The sequence below is a fragment of the Osmerus eperlanus genome, chromosome 24 (genome assembly GCF_963692335.1).
Source record: "Osmerus eperlanus chromosome 24, fOsmEpe2.1, whole genome shotgun sequence".
NCBI classification, from domain to species: Eukaryota; Metazoa; Chordata; class Actinopteri; order Osmeriformes; family Osmeridae; genus Osmerus; species Osmerus eperlanus.
This window is the reverse complement of record NC_085041.1, coordinates 4,693,454-4,715,190: the sequence shown is the minus strand read 5'-3', so window position 1 is coordinate 4,715,190 and position 21,737 is coordinate 4,693,454. Positions and strand designations below refer to the sequence as shown.

The 21,737-nt window shown below is 43.1% G+C and overlaps 1 protein-coding gene across 1 annotated transcript in view; it reads left to right on the top strand.

Annotated features, from left to right (window-relative positions):
- Positions 1-16: 16 nt before the first annotated feature.
- The window catches only part of wdr18 (WD repeat domain 18), a 28,883-nt gene continuing 7,162 nt past the window's right edge, over positions 17-21,737 (top strand). The window contains exons 1-7 of the mRNA XM_062450819.1: positions 17-255; positions 560-670; positions 858-991; positions 4,242-4,383; positions 10,051-10,194; positions 14,242-14,306; positions 15,105-15,229. Coding sequence (XP_062306803.1) covers positions 46-255; positions 560-670; positions 858-991; positions 4,242-4,383; positions 10,051-10,194; positions 14,242-14,306; positions 15,105-15,229 — 931 coding nt within the window. The 5' untranslated portion in view covers positions 17-45. The remainder of the gene's footprint in view (positions 256-559; positions 671-857; positions 992-4,241; positions 4,384-10,050; positions 10,195-14,241; positions 14,307-15,104; positions 15,230-21,737) is intronic.

The following is a 21,737-nucleotide window of genomic DNA, read 5'->3' as shown; positions in this document are numbered from 1 at the left end:
GTTTCATTGCCAGCGTGCAGCACAATCTGCGCTTCCGAAAGCAAGATGTCAGCGCCTATGGAAATAATTGTAACTGCCGACTCGGCCGGGCAACTTTGGAATTGTGCAGTATTTGAGCTCCATTCCGGTACAAATCTACTAACATATCGTGGTGGTAATAGCTCTTCAAGGTCCCTTACTGTCTTGAACGGAGAATATATTCTTGGAGCCCAACTCGGGAAAAACTTCATCAACGTGTGGGAAATCCAAAGAAAGGTAGCGTGTTGTTAGCTCACTACGTGTTAGTCAGCGTGTGGTCCATATGTAGCCTAGCGGTTGATGCTCAGTTATGCTGCAAAGTGACAAGCCCTTACCTATCTAAACACTAGCTAAGATAATTGGCTAGGTAGCTAAACTGCATGGTTTATCTACCGGTTATCTAGATTGCTAGTTAACGTTAGCTATGCTTTATTCAATAATTAACTCAACCTTTTTGTTTACTACAGAATCAGTTCTATAGAAACTATCCCGCTTCATCATGCTTTGTTTTTAAATACATTTGTCTTTCAATTTTTCTCAGGATCAGTTACAACAGAAAATTGTGTGTCCTGGGATTGTAACCTGCCTGACAGCGTCTCCCAATGGATTGTACCTCGTTGCTGGGATTGCTGAAGCTATTTACTTGTGGGAGGTAAGAAGCACGTAGTATTTCACTGCGTCCATCTATAGTCCATCTTTTGAAGTGATGCCTTAATCTATTGCATATAACCAAGACTGGCAGACCATAAGAACATTTCAGACTGTGTACATTTGTCAGTGTGCCTTATGAAACCAATACGACCATTTACAAGAGCCTCCTGATTGCTTACCTGTTTCAGGTGTCTACTGGGAATTTGCTGGCCATCCTGAGTCGTCACTATCAAGACTTAACCTGTCTGCGGTTCACCGATGACAGTAGCCATTTTATCTCAGGGGGCAAAGACAACCTGGCACTGGTCTGGAGTTTGGCCAGGTACAGTCCTCTATCCCTCCTCTCACTCCATATAGAAGTCAAAAAATAGACGTCTTAACATTTTTGACTGCATCAGTCTGTTACAGTATGTTTGGTCTCTTGACACTCTGGATCATCTAGTCTGAATGGTTTGTGAGGTGATTTACTATTGTACAGCTTATCAGATCTGAGAAGTTCAAGTCTTTTATTGTCAGATGCACAGAACAACTGATAACGAACCATTCGTTTGGATTAGGTGTGTGAAACGTCTAAAACATGTAGGGCAGGGGATCCCAAGGATGAGGATTGAGAAAGACTTGCACAAGACTCGAGTTGGATGAAATTAAGTTGTGATTTGAGAACGGTTTTACTTTCCTTTCACGCCACTAGGTGGCAGTGTCCGACTTCTATTGCAAGTTCAGGCAACCACAGACTGGGAGACCGGTTTGAGGATGCCTTTTTTCCTCTGGGCACTATTCCCTTTACCGTGTGGTTACTAGGGGTGGGAATATTTTGGTACCTCACGATTCGAATCGATTTGTGGGGTCACGATTCGATTAAAAATTGATTCGCGGGGTCACGATTCGATTAAAAATCGATTCACAATTGTTTCGATTCCCTATTTTTTCGATTCACGCTTTGTTAGATTTTTAATCAAGTTTTGAGTTTGCTGTTCAGTGTTACCTGTTTCTATTTGACTGTGATAGGCAGTTAAGTGTCGAAGAAAAAAATCCCAATGCGTCAAAACCTTGACATTTATTGTTTTTCTTGCAGTTCAGTAAACTCATTGTTATGTATGTGTATATATATATATATATATAAAAAGATTGAATCGCGATTCAAATGCAAATAGATTTTTCCCCCCACCCCTATTGTTCATTGTGACCAAAAGAACAAAACTAACACACATGATGGCAGGACAGACCCTTCGCATGTTAGGGGAGGGGGTACACATTATATCAGGTGTAAAAACGGATATAAGGTGTATCCCCTCTGTAACTTTTGCTAGAAAAGAGCAGACATATCCATATTATCTCAGGTTTACCTTGAAATGAAGCGGTTTAGATGCTCAGCTGAGGGGTAGAATCTTACAGTATCTGTGTCTGGGGTTAATTTTGACATGTTTTCTGCATTCACACATCTATCTTTTACATACCTGTATCTTTGATAGCGAATTATACAGTAGAGACAAAATCATTAGGCATTAAAGGGTGTTATGTCTTTTTTTTTTTTTTTTTAGCACACCTGAATTTTCAAAATCATAACATCTGTGTAACTGATTGATCTCATCCCAGTTTTCAGTGGTTTGAGGCCTGGGAAGGGTTTTTTTTTTTTTTCTCTCACTTCAAATTGATGATTTGTATGGTTTAGTGGCAAACTCCACTGTGACTTGGAGCCTTGCAATGAATGCCTTCTTTTCTACTGTGCTACTGTAGTTTCAAACGGCTTTATTCCACAACTAAGCCGATTTCCCCCTTTTGGAGTAAGCTACTCTACATTGCAGTAGAGTACTGAACGCTGTTTGAAATCTTTCTATATTTATTAACTCTTGAAGTTCCTTCACAAGTGCAAAATAATGTGATTGTCAGGGCTTCATTGATATGAGGTCTGGTCTGTTACTTATGCATAAGAATATCCCCTCTGGACAGCCTAGATCCTGTTCAGGCATTGAAAGTGAACTTGAGGTCCCTTGACTACGCAAGCCGGTCCTTCACCTGGTCACCTGAAACTGTGGTATGGCATGGACCTGAATGTTAAACAAGTCCTTTATGATTTTTTTATGTCCTGTGATGAGAGAGGTTGGTTCATATCTCCCAAAAAGGACACAGTCCTTGAGTAATAATACATGGAAAAGAATACTAGGAAATACATGAATCCGTGCTGAATAATGCAGCGTGTTTCTAATTCTACATTTCGAATGGGTGGGATATGCGGTGTGCATTTTCTACTCTTCATGGTGGGTCACCGCAAATCTCCTTTCTTCTCTTGGGTAGGCCTCATTCAGCAGTCTGCTTGCTGACCATGTTTGCACATGGACGCTGTTCACTGTGGTAACACGCAAACACATTTTCTTAGCATTGTTGGGCGCCTTTGTTCTTTTGGGTAACGGTGCCTTTTTAATTTTCAATTTCAAGAAATCAATGAAAGACTGGATTGAGACAGCTAAGCAAACTGAATTTAAAAAGTCCAATACGAAAGTCTCGATGAGTCACTTTTGGAAAGCAATACAAGTTTGAATAGGGAAGGTTCAATAGGGAATAGGGTTCAATTGGGAAGTCCAAAAACTTGTTTCACTGGCTTTGACCTTCCCTTCCTCAAGGGACACAGCGGAGCGCAACGTAGCATGAAAAGTAAAGTGCTACGGGTGCCGCGAGAGGAATGTTTAAACATCCACCAGCCTGCTTTGGGTAATGCACCTTTCACCTGTGACGGATGGCCTGCCTTGGTCCCACGCATCAATATTAAGTGGCTCTCATCGACCACTTCCTAGGGTGAATGAGTGAGCGTGGCTCGAGTCCTCCAGTAGCTGTATACTGTGCAAAATTGAGAAAACAGGCAAATTGGCTCCAAAAAAACGTGCTGGAAGTCTGTGAGGAGAAGCACAAGTTCGTTCGATATCTCCCACAAAGCCACAGCCTTTCCCATCCTCCCATCCCACCCCCGCTCTGCGTCTGCACATGCCAGGACTGCGGGCCATGCGCTGGCGGGTCCCTGTGCATCAGCGCTGTTTGTCGCAGATGTTTCCACAGACAGGTTGCCCCTGAGATCCTGCCAGGGCTCCTGTGTTTCCCGCCACCATGCTGACAGAATGGGGCCTGGGTCCCCTCTTCTCTCATCAACGCAAGCCCCCGCTCTTCTCCTTCTGTCTCTCGGGTTCTTCTACCTGATACAGCTCCTCCCCCCCCCTCTCTCTCCCTCTCCCCCTCCATCTCCTCTCCCTCTCCCTCCTGTCCTGGCAGGTTGTGGCCTGGTACATGCCAGAACCAGTGAAAGCCCTGAGCTGGACTGTGTGTGCTCTGGAGGCTTTAATTGCATTTTTCAGCCCAAATGCTCTCCCTGCCACCAATCCAGGAACACATAGTTGTATTGCAACTCCTGTATGCCTGTGGAACAGAGAGCAAATAAACAGCAGAGAATGTCATAATTTAACCGAACGATGCAATTGTTTCGGTGGGTGCATAATACAGTTGCATTACTAATGCTAATGACTAGCCATACTATGACTAATAACTCTTTTAGTAACTAAGTCCTCTCGTCTTGTGATTGCCAGCGTGGTGCAGCTGGACCAGTCCCACACCCCCGAGCCCCGCCACATCCTCACCCGTCATACCCTGCCCATCACAGACATCCACTGCGGCCTCATGGGACCTCAGGCTCGCGTTGCCACGGCGTCCCTGGATCAGACCGTCAAGGTGAGCGTTCCAGTTTGAAACTTGAAATGGTTACAACTCAAAAGCTGTTTGGAGTCATGTTTATTGATAGGTTGGCATGATCGTGGATGCTGGATTTTTTGGGGTCTGGGATGCGGAATAGTATCGTATACATGTCGTATATATGGGCTGATGAAAATAGATGAGCATTTTAATAACATCACTGTTGTAGACAGACATCTGCCAGATCTTTGTGTCAACAAACTGTCGAGACATATCCTCAGCCTGTCAGAACTGTATTATAAAATATTCTCCATTTTGATTGAGTCTCTCATGTACTCTAGAAATCAACCTTGTAGGCATAAAAACTAAAAGTATATTTTTTACAAACCATCTTATCGCAGCAGGTATGTCAGCTTATGACAGAAATTGCCAAGAAACACATCAAAAATCATGAATACCTAATAAGCTACACCACAGGGTATTAAGTTTGAAACTTCATTCATCAATTCATCAATCCAACAAGCAAAACCCTAATGAATTGTAAAGCATCCTTTTAATTACGTGGACAATTAATGACATGAGTTTTACTAGTGAGTTTGACTACTTACCATGAGTTTTATTAGTTACCACTTCCCCTGTCAAACATCGAACAGACCTTTAATTATATTTTAAATATGAAAGTGGCCAATGAGCTTCCTAAATGGAATGCGTACGTACATCACAATCTCATTCGGAGGGTAATGGAAGTTGACCCTGGAGCACTCGATGCCTTTCAAACGAAATTGGATTACAAATAATCAGTTCTCCTGGTTATGCAAAGTGTTGCAGCTGTTTTCCCTGGGTGGGGAGCCAGGCCACTCTGACTAGATTGAGAGGAGCGTCCTCATGTGGATCGATGCACCTCTGGGATGAATGGCCATCAGTTGGCGGTTTAACTGTATCTTATAATTGAATAGGAAAAATACTGCATTAGACGCCTTTTTTTTTTTTTCTTTTTTTTTTTTACTTTAACATGTCCGGTAACCATTCATTGTGCCATAAATACACAAATCAAGTCGTTATCTGTGTGTGTAAAAGTCAGCACCTAAAATGTTGTCTGGGTTTAGGCACACTATATTATCCTGGCATTTGGAAGCCCTACAGTACAACGTCTGACTTAACTGTGAACACCGGTGATGTGAACTCGCTTTTGTTTCTTTCCACAAGGAAGAGATGGAAGGTCATTCTAGCATGAAGCCAGCCGGTCACAGGCTCGTAGCCTTATCCTGCATTTCTCTTCCATTTTATTCACTGTGTGATTCAATCAATACTCTGCCAACCAGCTGTAAAGAATGTTTAGCTGTGTGTGGAGGCTGTGCCGGGCGCTGTGTCGAGGGGCACAGTAAGAAACGGGAACCACCGAAACGTTCCACAGCCTTCACAATACCAACGTTTGAGAGCACCTCAGGTTTGACAACCAACTTTTCCACCAGTGAATCCTTTACCTTTAGTCTTGTGCAATGTGCCCACCTAACTCTTCAGTAAAAACAGGGACCACGCATTGCTATGTTATTCGCTTCTAGGTCCGTGACAAATGTTTCCCATGTGAGGTACGAGGCAAAGCTGTTCAACAAATACAAATGACATCTCGTGGAGACGACGAGGCTGATTTAACAATAACGTTTATATGTAGTCATGAATGTCCAACAGCCATAAAGTTTGACAAAAGCCTTTAGAAGCTATGAGACAAGGTATTCCATGAGAGAGAGTGAGAGAAGCGTTTCGTCAATCCATCACGTCAAAGAACCTTCCGCGGAACTCTCATGCTCTTTGTCATTGACTTTGCGCTGATAGGATTTGTAATGAGGTAATCAGGCCTGTTAAACGACAACAGCAGGCATGACTGATCCAAGGGCTGTTCCCTGCAACGTTTTTTTTTTTGCGGAGATTTACTTTTTCGGGAATGAGGGCGTGACCAGATTTGATGGGCTGACGAGTTAGGAGCCAATGGCAGCGTGAGGTGCGGGATAGGGGAGTCCCTTGACGTTAGGGACCACGGGAGCTCAATGTCAGCGTCAATGCCGTTTGGACTCCCTGACAATCTGCGGCTCCCAGGGGGGCCTGGGGAGAGGGTGTGGGAGTCAGGTGGCTGAGCGGTTAGGGAATCGGGCTAGTAATCTGAAGGTTGCCAGTTCGATTCCCGGCTGTGGAAAATGACGTTGTGTCCCTGGGCAAGGCACTTCACCCTACTTGCCTCGGGGGGGATGTCCCTGTACTTACTGTAAGTCGCTCTGGATAAGAGCGTCTGCTAAATGACTAAATGTAAATGTAGGGTGTCGTAAGGCCGGTAGAGGAGGAACTGGATTTTGCAGACTAGTTCTGAAGAGGGTAGTGGTAGTGGGAGATGACTCATTGTTAATGCAGCGATGGTGACCAAAGAGTGTCGGCTTGTCAGATTTCTCGTCCGAACATGCCGTGATCAGATCACATCGTCTACTCCGCTTCCAAATATTCCCGACATAAGTCAATATCAAAGTTTTGAGCATTGAGTTGACAGCCATCACAACATGAAGTTTTCCACGCATTGATTCTACAAATACAAAATCATTTGGTTCCCTTGCGCGCCACCCTCCTTATCCTGGGCGGCTCACCCTTTTGCCTCTTGGAATGTTTTAAGAAGGTCTTCAGGTTTCCTTCTATTCAATCATTATTTTTTGAATCTTTCTCTTCAGTGTGAATGTTTCCTCCAAACCTTTTCCCTCTGGCCCTTGAGGTGCAGGCATGCACACCTGCTGTGAATGCAAATTTTAATTAAGCGATGAAGGCAAGTGGTGTGAACAGAATAAGCCCTCGTGCTCTGTGTTTGATGTCTGTCTCTCTCTCTTTCCCCTGCCCTCTACTTCCATCTCCTGAGACTGAGAGAGAAAGGGAGTGCCAGAGTGAGAATGAGAGAGAGTGCGGGGGAGAGTGCGGGGGAGAGTGCGGGGGAGAGTGCGGGGGAGAGTGCGGGGGAGAGTGCGGGGGAGAGTGCGGGGGAGAGTGCGGGGGAGAGTGCGGGGGAGAGTGCGGGGGAGAGTGCGGGGGAGAGTGCGGGGGAGAGTGCGGGGGAGAGTGCGGAGCATGTGTCTCCACACTGCTCTCATGCGAGGCCTCAACGCTCTGATTTATCTTTTTGACTTGCTGCGGTGACTGGCTGACAGCTCCCAGCAGCTCCGTGATGAAATCGCTCTCAGACTTTCTTTTGGCCAGTGCTCCTATCGATTCGTTATAGATAGAACTGACACAACTCTTGGAAAACATAGCAACATTTCAGTTTGTCGAGGTCAGTTGAGTGAGTTCAAAACATACCCTCCCCGTCACCGTGTTTACCTACGTTTAACCAGGCTGGGGATTCTTATTTAATGCCTGCTTAGCCTTCAAATGAACTGTGTCTATGTATTAAGGTGCTTTGTTGACAGAAGTTAAGCACAGGTGAGGATCATTTTGTAGTGTAGTGCTATGTTCCGTGTATTCTGTGTTTTTCTACCAGTAAAATCCTCAGTCCTTCTTCATGCCGAAGGAGCGGCAGGAGACGCAAGTATTCCTCTGAAATGGGATGGTAATGCGCATGGATCAGTGGACGATAGATCATGGTCTTGTCTCGTTTCATCTCTAAGAGTCGCGTTGCAAATGATCCGTGAACAACATTAGACACCTGCTCAGGGCAGGAACAATCTTTTGAACAATGTCCCTGTCCATGAATTGTGCAATGGAGTCAGCTCTAATGAACGTCTTTTTATTCAATGCTCCATTCTTGTGTTATCTTAATAAAGTACTCGTCATTCATATCAAATTGCCAGACAACCGGTGAACACACTCTTTGGATGTATCTGCTGGACCTGGAAAGGGTACTGGATGGCTTGATGTACATAAGCCATCCAGTACTTACATTTAGTTGTAATGGGTATCAGCTTATTGAAGTCGTTAAATATTGATTAAGACAGTCTGGTGTAATCATAAATACAATGGGCCACTATACATAAGTATGAAGAGCTTCTCACCCTGAAAGAATGATTTATTTAGACATTTTCGAAAGCCCTACATTGGGAGAGGAACATGGAGGACAGGAAATGATTTGTTACAATAGGATACAGATATCATCAAAGTTTAATAAATGGCCCAAGTGGGGCTTTGATAATTATGACTCAGCTTTTCTTCCCAGTGGGTTTGTAGTTAATTGACAGGCGGGGGTAGACTCCGTCCCCTTTCATTTTGAAAATGGTATCTTAGCACCATCACGGCGGAATGAGCAGTGCACCATCTTCAGTACTTATTGCCAATATGCCGGCTAGTATCATTCTTTTTTTTTTATTGGGTTAATGTTCATACATTTATTATTTTGAGTGATTCACACAACTTGATTGCATATTTGTTAGGTATGAAACAAGGAAGAAAACTGTGCTATCGTGAAGTTAATATGTTTGTATGTAAATTCTATATAGTTGGTCTTGAGTTTTTATGATTGAACATAAAAGAAGGTGGCTGTGTTGAGAGGATATCTTCATTACAAAAAGATCAAAGGTCAAACAATCCTCTCGTTGAAAGGCCTACTTTTATTAAACAAGTTTCGTTGCATGTGCAAAATTAATGCACTTCATTATTATTTTGTACAGTGGCCAAAAGTTCCCTTTTTTATTTGGCCTAATTTTGCCCTGAAGTACTCTTCCTTTGTCTTGGCTAAATATTATTCCTGTTCCTTCTAGATCAAATTGGTCAGCTCCTCATGGCATCATGTTCAATATCATCAGCTTCTCTATGGATTAGAGGCTGTCAGTCTCTTCTGATAAATATCTCCCTCCCTGTAGACGACAGGGAGTTGGATCGTTGGCTAAAGGAGAAGTGGAGGTCACGCAGGAGAACAGAGCTTATTAGCAAGGAGGAGAGGCTTTCGATAGCTTTCCAACCCTGACAGAATGTGTAAACTCTCTTTTCCTTCTAAAGAAGGTTGAATCATCACGAGTCAATGTGATAGAGGTATTCTGAGGAAACATTTTACAACAATTTTATAACATTTTATTAGTTGCTGCAAATGGTGGTCAACAGGATGTTATGGTTGGTTGTCTAATTCTTAAGAACATCATAATATAATCTTAGTATAACATCATTTATGTTATGTTTTAAAGACCCTCTATCCAGGGCTTTTAAATCATTGTTTTTGTATTGTGGGGTAAATCACTGAAAAGGCATTCCTTATATAAAACTTGCCTCAAGTCACCAACCCTACTTTTTCTTACTTTACGATCCAAAAATCTGTTACCTCAGCTGTTCCCCCCCCCCCCCCCCTCCCTGTTCTCCACAAGCTGTAGTAATGAATTAGCTTGGGGTTTGATGAATGACCATCTAGATCTTGGCAAAAAAATGTTAGGTGTCATAACCACTAAATGATTTGATCTATCTATGTCATTAAGTTGAGTCTGGAACAGAAATGTGCAGAGGTTCTGCAGACTGAGATGGATTTTAGAGCCTTGAGATGTGAAACGGCCCACCCCTTAAAGACAGACAGGGTCATGATCTTCGTTGTGGCGTGTGCCCAGCTAACACACACCTCGCTGTTACTCTTTTTTTTTTTTTACCTCGCTTTCTCATTATTTAACTTGAAACGTCAAACTTAAAATGGTATGGATTTGGTCACTCTTCATACCTAGACGTTTACAAATGTTAGGATAATCTCTCTCTCGCTTCCTCTAGCTCTGGGAGCTGTCATCGGGCGAGTTGCTCCTGTCTGTCCTGTTTGATGTGGGCATCATGTCAGTCACCTTTGACCCCTGCGAGTACTGTCTCTTCTCCGGCGGCAGTGACGGCAACATATTTCAAGTGTCCCTGTGCAGCCAGGTAAGTCTTGTGTTCTGTCTGCAAACCTTAGCCTGGACATTTATCCCTGAACCTCGACTGATTAATGTCCCTGTAATGCTGATGTTTAAAGATGACTGTTCACTTCTTTTCAAAATATTACTTTGTCATCTTTTACAGGTAGTGTTCTATTACGTCCTATAATTGTTGTTGTAACAAGTCGTTTATTCTGTATACAAAGGGTTGACAGTTACGATTTATTGCAGAGGACTTTTTAAACAAGGCCTGTTAACATATCTTTAAAATTCACCTGACACTTCATTTCATGTCTCAATAAGGTATACTCTGAAAGCATACATAATGTAGCTGTAACAATGTATTTCATTTAATGTATTATAAATGTGCTTTTTTGTACTTGTTTACCTGCTTGTGTTTTGCTAGCTGTGGGCAGTTGTACAGACCAAGGGAAAATAACATAAGCAGCTGTCCTGCCAGGCTGAAAGATCACTCTGCAAAGTTTATAGCCTTAGGTTTTGATATGTGGCATACCTGCATGACAGTTGGCTCTAGGGATTTTTGTATTCATGTGTCATTATTTTGGATTCATAACGCTTTACGTCAAAACCAGCAGTGCATATTAATAAAGTCCTTTAGAACAAAATCTGAAAAATGTAAGAAACCGCAAACAAACATTGAGCTAACTTCGTTGCCTTATAAGATAAAATCGGTGTTTAGTTTTCACATAGAAGCACAAAGAAAATCCCCTTGAGGTCAAAACAGTTGAGAAACAGGAATGTGCATCAACAAGGTAAAATAATCCATCACCTCTCAGTTGCCCCTAAATGTAAAGTTAACCCTACTTCTTCTTTTATGTGAAGTCCCAAGGTAACTTGGAAAATTCCTAGTTATTTTTGGTGTCTTAGAATATCATATGGGGTCTCTATAATGGACGGAAAGCTCCTTAATGTCCTTTCAGAGCTGACATAGTTTTAAAAGTTTGTTGGCAAAAACTCTGATGGTTGAGTCAGGATACACTCTTAAGTAAACCAAACTGCGAGGAAAGTCGAGTGATAAACTTTACCCTAGTACCGTAATCCCCCCATCATTCTTGATGCTGCCATTTTTTGTGTGTGTACTGAGCAGAGCTTCGTCAGATGCTGGGGAGGGGAATGGCCAATAACTGTAAAAAAAAAAAAATCTATTTGTTCTATGAAATCATCAACATCAATAACACATCAAAACATGCTAGATCGTTTCACTTACATTTGCCTCCGCAACTTTCCTGCCAAATGCTTGAGGAGGATTCCTCTCACTGCGGTGCTTATAAAGTGCTTGTCAAAGCAATAGACTAGACCATAGTCTACTTTTTTAAGTCTACTTTCCCACTAATGTGAAGACGCCCTGGGTTCTAGGCAGCAGGGGAGGGTAAAACCAGGACAGATTGATTAAATTGAATGCTATACTTGACATGATGAAAAGTGAAAGTGCTGCAAAAATACTGTATAAAATGAGGGGCAGTAAGAAAATGTCACTTGCTAAGATTTCTTAAAATATTGTGTAATTTACTTAAAATCAAGTCACGAGATAAGCCAACTCGAAACAAGTCCAGCTAGGTTTATAGATGATCACACTCGGATGGAGAGTTTTAGCTGTGTGTGCTTTCCTACTAATGGGACGACGCCCGTAATGTATCACGGGTTTTTACGAAGCAGGAAAAGAAACCGGACAGATTTTTTTTTTGTTAAATTGAATGCTGTACTTGACGTGAAAAGTAAATAGTCCTTTGGGCTACAGCAGTAAGAGTCAGCAGACAGTGTCTGAAACTCTGGAGGGATTAGAGAGGGTCTGTGAAGGGTCCAACTCAATCTCTCGTTGTTGTTTTACCACTGGTCTTTATTCAGGCGTTTTATCTTTACCTTGTCAGCTTTGACTGGAATGGAATGGGTTTGACATCCGGAAGAATGGCTGCCAAGTCATAGATGAAACATTCGATGAAAGATTGAACGTAAATCATCTAATGGATTCATATTGAAGTTGTCTGGCTCGCAGCAATTATTGGTACGGAACTGACCAGGTCAAGACTTGCTCAAGCGCTGCTCAATTAACTTTAACTTCTAACAGCCGTCTGCTTGAACTTAATTATTTAGGTAAGCTATCCTCCTGAGGATCAATTGGATAGTAATTAAGGTAATTGGAGAGAAGCCTGCCCTTAGAGCCTCAGGTGTAAGTGGAAAGTACAATTGATTATTTTTAATAAAGAAGAAAATGTGTTTGCAATTAAAATGTAGGAATTCAGTTAAATACTCTGTATTCTGCAGCACACCTACGCTACCTTGGCTAGGATTAAAGATATCGTCAGTGTGGTTAATTTCATCTTTTTATTTTGGCCTTACTTTTTAAGCTCAAACGCTTCATCCTCCCCCTGGCCGCCCCGAGCTCTCATGGTATAATGATCTCATTATGCCGCGCTCTCTGTCATTCACTCTAAAGGGATTCCAGTTAATCTGAAAGTCATTCTTTCCGTTTTTGTGATTGAGAATGGATATCATGTTGTTTTCCTTCCGGAAAGATTTGCATTTTGATGCATAGTTTCTCACTTCCCTTTCCTTTTTTCGTTTGTTGGTTTAATCCCATAAGCTCATGAGCTGTGATAAAGATGTTGGCTCTCTTTCTCTCTCAAATGACTTGTCTTTGGGACTTGTTGAGAGTCGTGAGTTGACAGAAGTACACTAGGATTGCTTTGGGTCATCAGGCCTTAAAGCTAGCACTTGCCTTTGGGAATATGTGGAAATTGTGGATTCCTGTGATGGTCTAAAATGTTGTTACACCGTGGACAGAGAGGATACCTAGCTGGAGCTGGTATATAGAGTTCTCCAATGCAGCAAGGTCTGCCACTCATCGAAGAATTACGTTTTTTTCCTCAACCACAGAAGTTACATTTTGATGTTGTTTGAACCCTGCATAAACCCTGTTGGTAAGCTTTAGTTTCTGTATTAATACGAGAACGTTTTTTCTCGTCTCACATTGTAGCTTAGATATTATGTTGAGCATTATGTCATCTCTCTGCCGGCTCTGCACGAAGGCTTTCAAAAAATATTGTTGGTTTTTCCAGCAGGAGTTTTCCTGCTGCCGTAATTGTGCTGTTTACCCAAATGGAGAGCCATTTTTCATTTCCTAGACAGCCTAAAGTGCCCATGTATTGTTGTTAAATAAAGCGGATTTCATACCCCAGCCATAGCCATTTGATACCCTGGGCAGAACTGACTATGTGATGAGTGTTTCAATGCAAGGCAGGCTTTAACTCCACCAGTTGGGGAGATGAAGACTGCATCTGAACGGGTGCTCTGTTGTTCGGTATTTTTTTTAAATACATTTAATCTTTCCAATACTTTTTTTATTTGTATATATTGGTAAGATACTAAATACTTAGTATCGTTAGTAATGGAGTAATAGATGTTATGGATTTGTGCACTAGATTTTTTGCAGTTTAAGAGGTTTGCATATTTATATATATTACATTCCTTCTGAGTGGATTAGAGTAATTACCGTTTTTCACCCCCTTTTAATGTTTAACTTAATCTACTGTTGGTGTTAATCTACTGGAATTACAGAGGATGATTGCCCCATCCTTAAAAGTAATATGGTCATTTCTGCAGATGTATTCCAGTCAAGTCCAAGCATGTACACAGACAAAATAAATGAATAAGTGGGGCTCTGGCCAGAAGTCGTTCCCTTTTAAGTCCACTTGTCATGTTTAATTGAGTGCCATGAAAGCTAGCAGAGTAGACGTGATGTAATGATTTGAGTCGGTCATGGTCAAATCCAGTCCTCCCCCCACCCCCACCACCCACTGCCTATCTGACGCAACCTATTCCTTCATTAATGCAATTAAGTCAATCGAAAAAAACATTTAGCAGCCAAATGGGGGGCCAAAAATGTAGCAGGAGAGGGAGGTAAATGTCTACCTGAGATGCAAGCGAATTTGGCTAAAAAAGAAAATATCAATTTATTCTCCAACTTTTGTATTTTGGTCGAAACTGTGACGTGTGTGTGTGTGTATATCAATATTCGTTTCCCTCTGATCTTCAGGGCCTGACTCGGGATAAGACCTTCCAGTCCGACAATGATGGAAACCAAGTTTTCAAAGGACACAGGTAGGAGTCTCTCCAGGGGGCAAGGACAGGCTACGCAGGGACTGGGCCGTAGAGGGGAGGGCACAGAGTGTTGGTGCTTTACCTGCTGGGTGGCTGTTTCGATGGCTTTCAGATACCCTTACGGTATCCTTGCAGAAAACATTTTGTATAAGGCACCAGGTGCAGCTAGCTACTCAGGCGTCCTAATCTCTCATCCCGTATGGTACCTGGGTCTGTCACACATGTGAACTGAGTCCATGATGATGGCTGGGGAACTACACTGGGGGACTGCAGAACTTTACTTGGTGAATGTCAAGAAGCTTGGAGCCTCAGAGTTGAGTGAAGGTGCCTTGTGTTGTGGCTTGACTCATTCGGTAGCTGCATATGCCTGGTTTTTGTTCTCATACCTGGAAGGCAAACACATTAGGTTAATTAGGTTGCCAGTAATGTGCAAACAGAAATGCACAAGGTATGTGATGGATTTCTGCAAAATAACTGAAAAGTTATAGATTTTGTTTTACAGTAATGGCTTTTTCGCTTTTTTGGGGGGGGAGTACATTCAGTGATGGATAATATTCATGAATAGTGAAGGCCCTGGTCATCTTTGAGAATGTCCGCAATATGGATTCAGGACATCAGAACGAATGGTGTAATTTTGGACTTCTCAAACTCAAGACATTTTAATTCTTTGTTCCCCCCTTTTCTTTTCGTTTCTTAGCAAACAGATCTGCGATTTTAAAATCACTGTGATATATATAAGCAAGTAAATTCAAAAGAATCAACATTCCATCAAATGTTTGTTTCTTCTTTCTTCATCAGGAGCCTTGTGACATGCCTGTCAGTGTCGATGGATGGCACTGTTCTCCTGTCAGGCTCTCATGACGAGACAGCGAGACTGTGGGACATCCAGAGCAAGCAGAATATCCGCAGCATCAACCACAAAGGTGAATTTTCCTCCTGTCTGCTTACCTCTGTCTGCCCCCCCCCCCCCCCCCCCCCCCCCACCACTCAATTTAGTTGACATTAGCATGCATCCATTTCATTAGCAGATGATGGCGATATCAAAATAACCATGCCAACATTCAGTGTCATGATTATAAGGTCACTGAATTGAGTTAGCTGAAGGCCCAAATGACTTATCCTAGAAATTAGTGCCAAATTACCGCAACAAGGAATTGGTGCCAGAATTACCGAGACTCATAAGGAGGTTGCAGCGATGTTCGACGGAAATGTGCAGTAAGTACACCTAATTAAACGTTTCATCATGGCGCCCCCTTTGCCAGACTTCACGGGGCCGTGAAACAGTAAAAAAAGTTTGACATTGCTGTCAAAACTATCGTTTGGATTCTAATTACTCCATGTCACAGGTTCCATGGTCCAGTTTGAAGTCAACCAGGCAGCAGATTAGACTAAATGTGGGCCTGTTGGTGGCATTCTCTAGTCCATCAGTCAGCCACATAGGATGCAGTACATCTCAGAGGCTCTTAAATCTTCCCTAACCCTCCTCACAGTCCCTCCCTTGTCTTATGTGAGTCGCCAGGGGGATTTTAGGCTGTAGTTAAGATGTCAAAAGGTCTCAATCTCTCCTCGCAGCAGAGCTCCAGAGCTCCACTCAGTCTCTGCAGCTCTGTACGATAGCAGTGTCTGTTACGGCCCCTCCCGCCCAAGACCTGCCTGATCAAGGAGGCAATTAAAAAACCGTCTCGCTGGCCCCTTCGCTCCGCACATTTCCCATCCCTCTGTGCTAAGCTCCGTGGCGCAACCAACACAAATCGGGGAGCGGCAGCGGAAAATTAGCTTGGAAAATGAAGTTGGTGCTCGCAGTGCGCCGGAGAGCAACACGTCGCTTTGATATGAGGGTTTTTCGTCACGTAAGGGTGACATGCCGCCCAATAAAGGTGAGCAGGGAAATACGTTGTCGTCTTGGGGGAACACATTGGTACACCATTACTGGGGCCAGCCCTTCATTTACAGTCCGCCAGATTGTAAGGAAAGGGCATTAGTGTCATTGACTGCTTTACTGGATACACTCCGAAAGGAACGGGCAAAATTGGGAGCCCTTTCTGTGTGATAATAGTTAATCTGCTAGCGACAGATAATTACTTACTTTCCGGGTGGTTGACCCTCTTCATAAACGTTGGAGAATGCGAGCTTGAGTCCAAGGGGGGTCTCCATGTTGAACTTGGCCAGTTTTCTTCTTCCTCATAAATAGAAGAGGAACTTTTATCTCTCTTTCTCTAATACAGACAAGCACCTTAATCACAAACCCACAGGTTATCGTAACCGGCGTTCTGAGCCTCTGTGCCGGGAACAAACTGAAGTCTGGCGTCTGTTGCTCATGGGTCCAGGGTAAAGTAACGACCGAGTATTTAGATTTCAAACAACCCCCCCCCCCCTCCCTCTGCTGTCTGTGTTGCTCCTCCTGCGTGGATGAAACTGCCAGCTTCGCTCATCCTCAGTGGCGCTGAGGCATTACTGTGTCCGTGATGTAGATCCGCTTCTTTCTGAGCACCAGACGCTGATCAGAGAGGTTGAAGAACGCGCGCGTTGGACAGCGTGAGATGGCAATGGGGATGACGACAAGTTGCATCGACACACTGAGTAAAAGGCACAATTTGCGGACTCTTTGTTGAAATGCTAACCCAGTACATTAATTTACCTCATCTGCCCAGTGTACTAGTCTAGACTGCAAAACCAGGACACATATCCATTAGTGAGGATGGCGACATGGGGGTGTGCTTTTTCCGCCAAGAATTCTTGGACTCCATAAGAACCGTGCAATTCCTTAGGCCTACACCACTATCTCGCCATTCCCCTCTTCACCACGGGCAGCCTTGGCACCCGCTGAAGCACTTTCCCGCTCAGGCCTTGTTACACATTGATTAAAGAGTCATCGAAACTGACACTTCTGAGTGGGCCGAGGGGAACGTCCAGGACAAGAGCCTGGTGTCAAAGTCACCGTCTCCACTCAGCTGCCATTCACAGTGAGCGCCAACTCAAGACCCTACTCTAGGCATCACATCCTTTGCAGGGAAAAATAATTGACGTTTATTTTTTTTCTGACACTCAAGCCAACATAGGGTCCGGTCTGAGAGTACTTTAACCTGAGGTTCACGCAAATATTCCCTGATGATGATGGTTCCTAGCCCTGGTGTCTGTCTAGGGACATCTTGATCCATGTCTTAGTAGCTGCATTGTGTTGGCATGATATGTCGTATCCCTCCCCTACCTTGGTCTCTGCATTTGTGACCCTCCTTGGCAGCTGCCAGGATTTATGAGCGTGTAGGAGCGGCCCAGGACCATTAGTGTAATTCCAGGAGTGGGTGCCAAGTCTCTGGGATCGATATCTGTAATTGAGTGGGAGTTAATTAGCCAGCCCTTATTACCACAACAAGAAATAAATATACTGTTTCCCTGTTACGCCATCCACAAACTGCTATTTAAACTGCCCCCGGTTCTTAAAATGTTTTGGAAAACGGCGATGGCTATCCACCGTTTTTTTTCATGACCCTTTTTTTGGGGTTGCAAAGTAAAAAAAAATGAAAAACACTCCCAGAGGCAAAATAATGATATCTGTTCAACTCTGCTGAAAATCCACAGTGACTCCACTGATGGACAGTGGGTCTAACTCCAACTGCAGTTGGGCGGAAAGAACCAAGTTCTTTGGGCCCAGGCAAATATAATACCAATGGACAGGGACAAAGAAAGCATAGCAGATCTGCTGCCTGTTTACTGAGGTTTATCGCAGTGCTTATTAGGCACAACATTGCCCCAGTCCGCCCTCCATCCCTCTCCTACATTATTCATGATGGCTTTTGTTAGACGTTGGGGATTATATTTATGTGCTAATAAATGAACTGCAACCTGTTGGTTTGACTGGCCCATTCCCATACTAAGGGGGTTTCTGTTCACAGCTTGCTTTCCTCACATCTGCACCCCGCTATATAATGGTTTAGCACCCTCCCTCCTTCATTCCTTTCTAGGACCCGGTTTCCCTCCTTGTTTGACATTTCTCCTGTGTTTCCAACCCTTTCTGTTCTCTCTCACACACGCTCTTCCTCCCTTTTCTTTATCTCGGTTTCACTCCTCAAGATGCTCCACTTGAGATTTCCCAGGATGCAAATGCGTTATTCAATTCCCTCTTTGACTGGAAGACAAACAGAAATTGGGATGTATTGCTGTGATTTTTTTTCCAAGCATCAGAATTTAAAGGCTGTTTAAAAACGATCTGACTTGTTTTCATGGTCAGAGAGTGTGGCGATTTATCACGTTGTACAACCAAGACTTTGATAGCTCATTTAAACTTGAGGTTTCACCTATCCAGTGCCCTGTTGTAATTTGACATTCATTGTCTAGTTGTATATGAATCCTTGTTTCCGTTAAACTGGGGGGGGTAATAAATGATGATACAGCTCACATTTGTGAGTGCTGAGTCTTAGAAAATCATTTTGCAAGCTCTTTAGTTGACGGTAGGGCTTTATGTTTCAATCACACTGTATAATGGAGGTGTTTTAGTCACCCCGCAGTGCTTATAGGGGATTTTATAAAGGAAATTAGATGTTTTTAAAGAGGATGAAGGGTATAGCTAGCTAGCTCTGACAAAGGTCAAGTCATTCTGGAATTCCTGTAAAGTCACTTTCTTATAAAGGACAGGCCCTCACACACCCTTCTTTCTCAACTGTTCGTTTTTTTTCAATTTCAGTCAAAACGTGAATTATTGCTGAGGAAAGTCTTCTATCGTAAAGATAGCTGGTCAAACCGTGATGCTGATTAAACAATGACCACCTCGCCCAGCGTCCTTGACTTTGCGCCACGGTTACCATATTAATTCCGCTCTATCGTTCATTTTTCCAATAATATGCAGATGAGAATTTTGTCTTCAATTACCTTGACACATGTCGATATCAGTGACAAAACGCTCTTTCTATAATTTAAAGAGGCTAATTCCTATGTATCCCCAGTAGTTTGTCATCAGCGAATCAGCAACTAGGCGTATAATTGCCACCCAAGGTTAGCCAATGGAATTTAATCCCAGGTACCAAGACCGGGCGTCTCTGGCTGAAAGTAATAGTCAAAGACTAAGAATGTGGCTGACTTTAACAAACATGTATGACAGAACAGCTTTGAGCCTCTGCTTTCAGAGCAGAAATGCCAGACAGTGGTTGAATGCACCCCTCCTAAGCACAACTCGCCATTGTGGAGGGATTTAGTATGCCAAGCGATTTAACGGTTAAAGGTTGCCTGCTCTGTGCTCACAACTGGGAAGCAATAAATCAACACCCACATTTTTTTTTTTTTTTTTTCTTCCCTCCCAGTTTTAACCTCCCTTGGCGTGAAATGACTCTGGCAGCAATCTCTGTGCACTGATGAGGAATTACAGCCACCCAGCCTTCCTTTGTCAATTTAGCAGCTGATGTAAAGATTTTAAGTGGGAGCGAAAGATGAATGCATGGACAAAATGGTGACTTTTTCACCTTTCCTTTTCCGGTGTCCACTGTTGAAAAAGCTGAGCCAACGAGAAGGTTGCCAGAAACTGTCTCCAACTTGGAAAGAATTTGTTGCATTTAATGATTGACATTGAAGTCCCGTTAGACAAAGTTGGTCAGGGGTAGACATATTAGACTGAAATAGAGAACACCTTCTCAGCACTTAGGACTTATGTCACCATCATTTACTTTTTCGTAAAACACGAGCAAAAAAAAAATAGGGTATTGGACAATGTTTGTGGTTCTGCGTTACGCTGGTTCCAGAGGTTGACACCCATTCGCAGTGCCAACTCTTGCAGTACCCTGGGGTCTTTCTCAAACGTAGTCTCCATAATGTCGATGAAACGAACAAAGCTCGCAATCTCGCCGCCTCGTGTTTGTCCTCCAAGCCTGGCTCCATACAACACAATTGATTGAAACCCCTCTCGATCACAACCCAGTAAACAATCTCTCCCTCGCTCCTTTCTGCCTTCCTTCTCCACACTTCCTTCTCCCTCGTCTCTCTGCCTCTCAACCGTTTCTTCTCAAGCGGGGAACAATGAGTTCTAGATTAGACGTCTGGAACGGCTTTGATGCGTAGCCTGCGCACAAACACCCCCCCCCCCCACAAAAAACAAAACAAAACACTGGTTGTCTTGAGTTTAGCTTGAAGACATGGCGTATGCTGCACAAGTAAAAAAATAAATAAATAGCTATACGGCTGTGCCAGCGTCTGACTCACTGGTGTGTCTCCTGCAGAGTGTGTTGATGGAGACCACAGAGAGAGAAGACCCAAACAGTGTCAGAAGTGTGGGATGAAGCACACCCACCTTGTAAACCCTCCTTGGGGGCATGGAGCTTCATAAATGTAGATATTCCACGCTTCTCTTTAACATCTCCCACCCCTCCCGTTTCCTGTTATCGCCTCCCTGCCATTAATTGACTCATCATGGTTGCCTACGATTTTGAAGAATGTTGATATTGGAAGACTCTGGGGGGGGGGGGGGAACAAAAAGAAACACTGTAGGGTTAAAAGGAAATAAATCAATACTTTCCCCTGAGTAAACACACTGTGCTGGATCAATGCAAGAAAATATCTGTCTGGCCTGCCTCGATGACTGCAGTGTGATCTGTAGAGTGCTGAAAAGCTGCTGCAAAGCCGCTTGATCGAAGGCTCAAAGCCTGGCGAGGTGAATCTCCATCACTGGATACATGTTGAGGAAAGACACTAATCCACCGTCTGTCTGTCTCTGTCCGGGTCACCTTATCGGCAAACCCTGTGACGGGGATCTGTCTGGTTTACTGTCCCTCGTGTCACAGCTGTCCATCAGCGTGCTGTTCGATTCCTTGGACAAACCCAGAGGACAGTTAGTGTAATGTAACGTCTTGATCTGCAGTCAAAACCACTGAGCTATTATTCCTCTGTGTATCCCAGATGTACTGAAGCCACTTTGACTGTATATGTTTGCTTTGTGTTTTTTGGTTATATATGAAAGTTGACTCAATTCAGTTTTATATACTTGCACATCGCTGGATTTGATCAAAAGATCTGCTTCATTAACTTTTTGGATGTACAACTTCAACTGCCAAAGCTCAAACTTTTTGGAATCCATTGATTTTAAGTCAGGTACTGTTTTTCTTTTCTTTTTGCATTTAATATTTAATTAGAAAGTTTGGCTCTCTACCAAAATTATACATCTGTTTTCATGAAATGTCTCTTCGATTTTTAGCCCAGACCTTGCTGAATCCCTAATAAATGAATGCCAATGGATTGTGTGAAAAATTGTGTCGCTAGGTGTATATTTTCTAAGATAAAGCCTTTTACTCAATGACTGGACATTACTTAAGGACGGAAAAAGGAGGAACAACAAAAGGAATACATTGGTCAAATTATTTGTAATTATTGTCTTCTAATGAGCCCAGATGACTCACTTTCTAGCCATACATTGAAATTGCTATTTCAGATCCTCCATCAGATTCTAGCTCC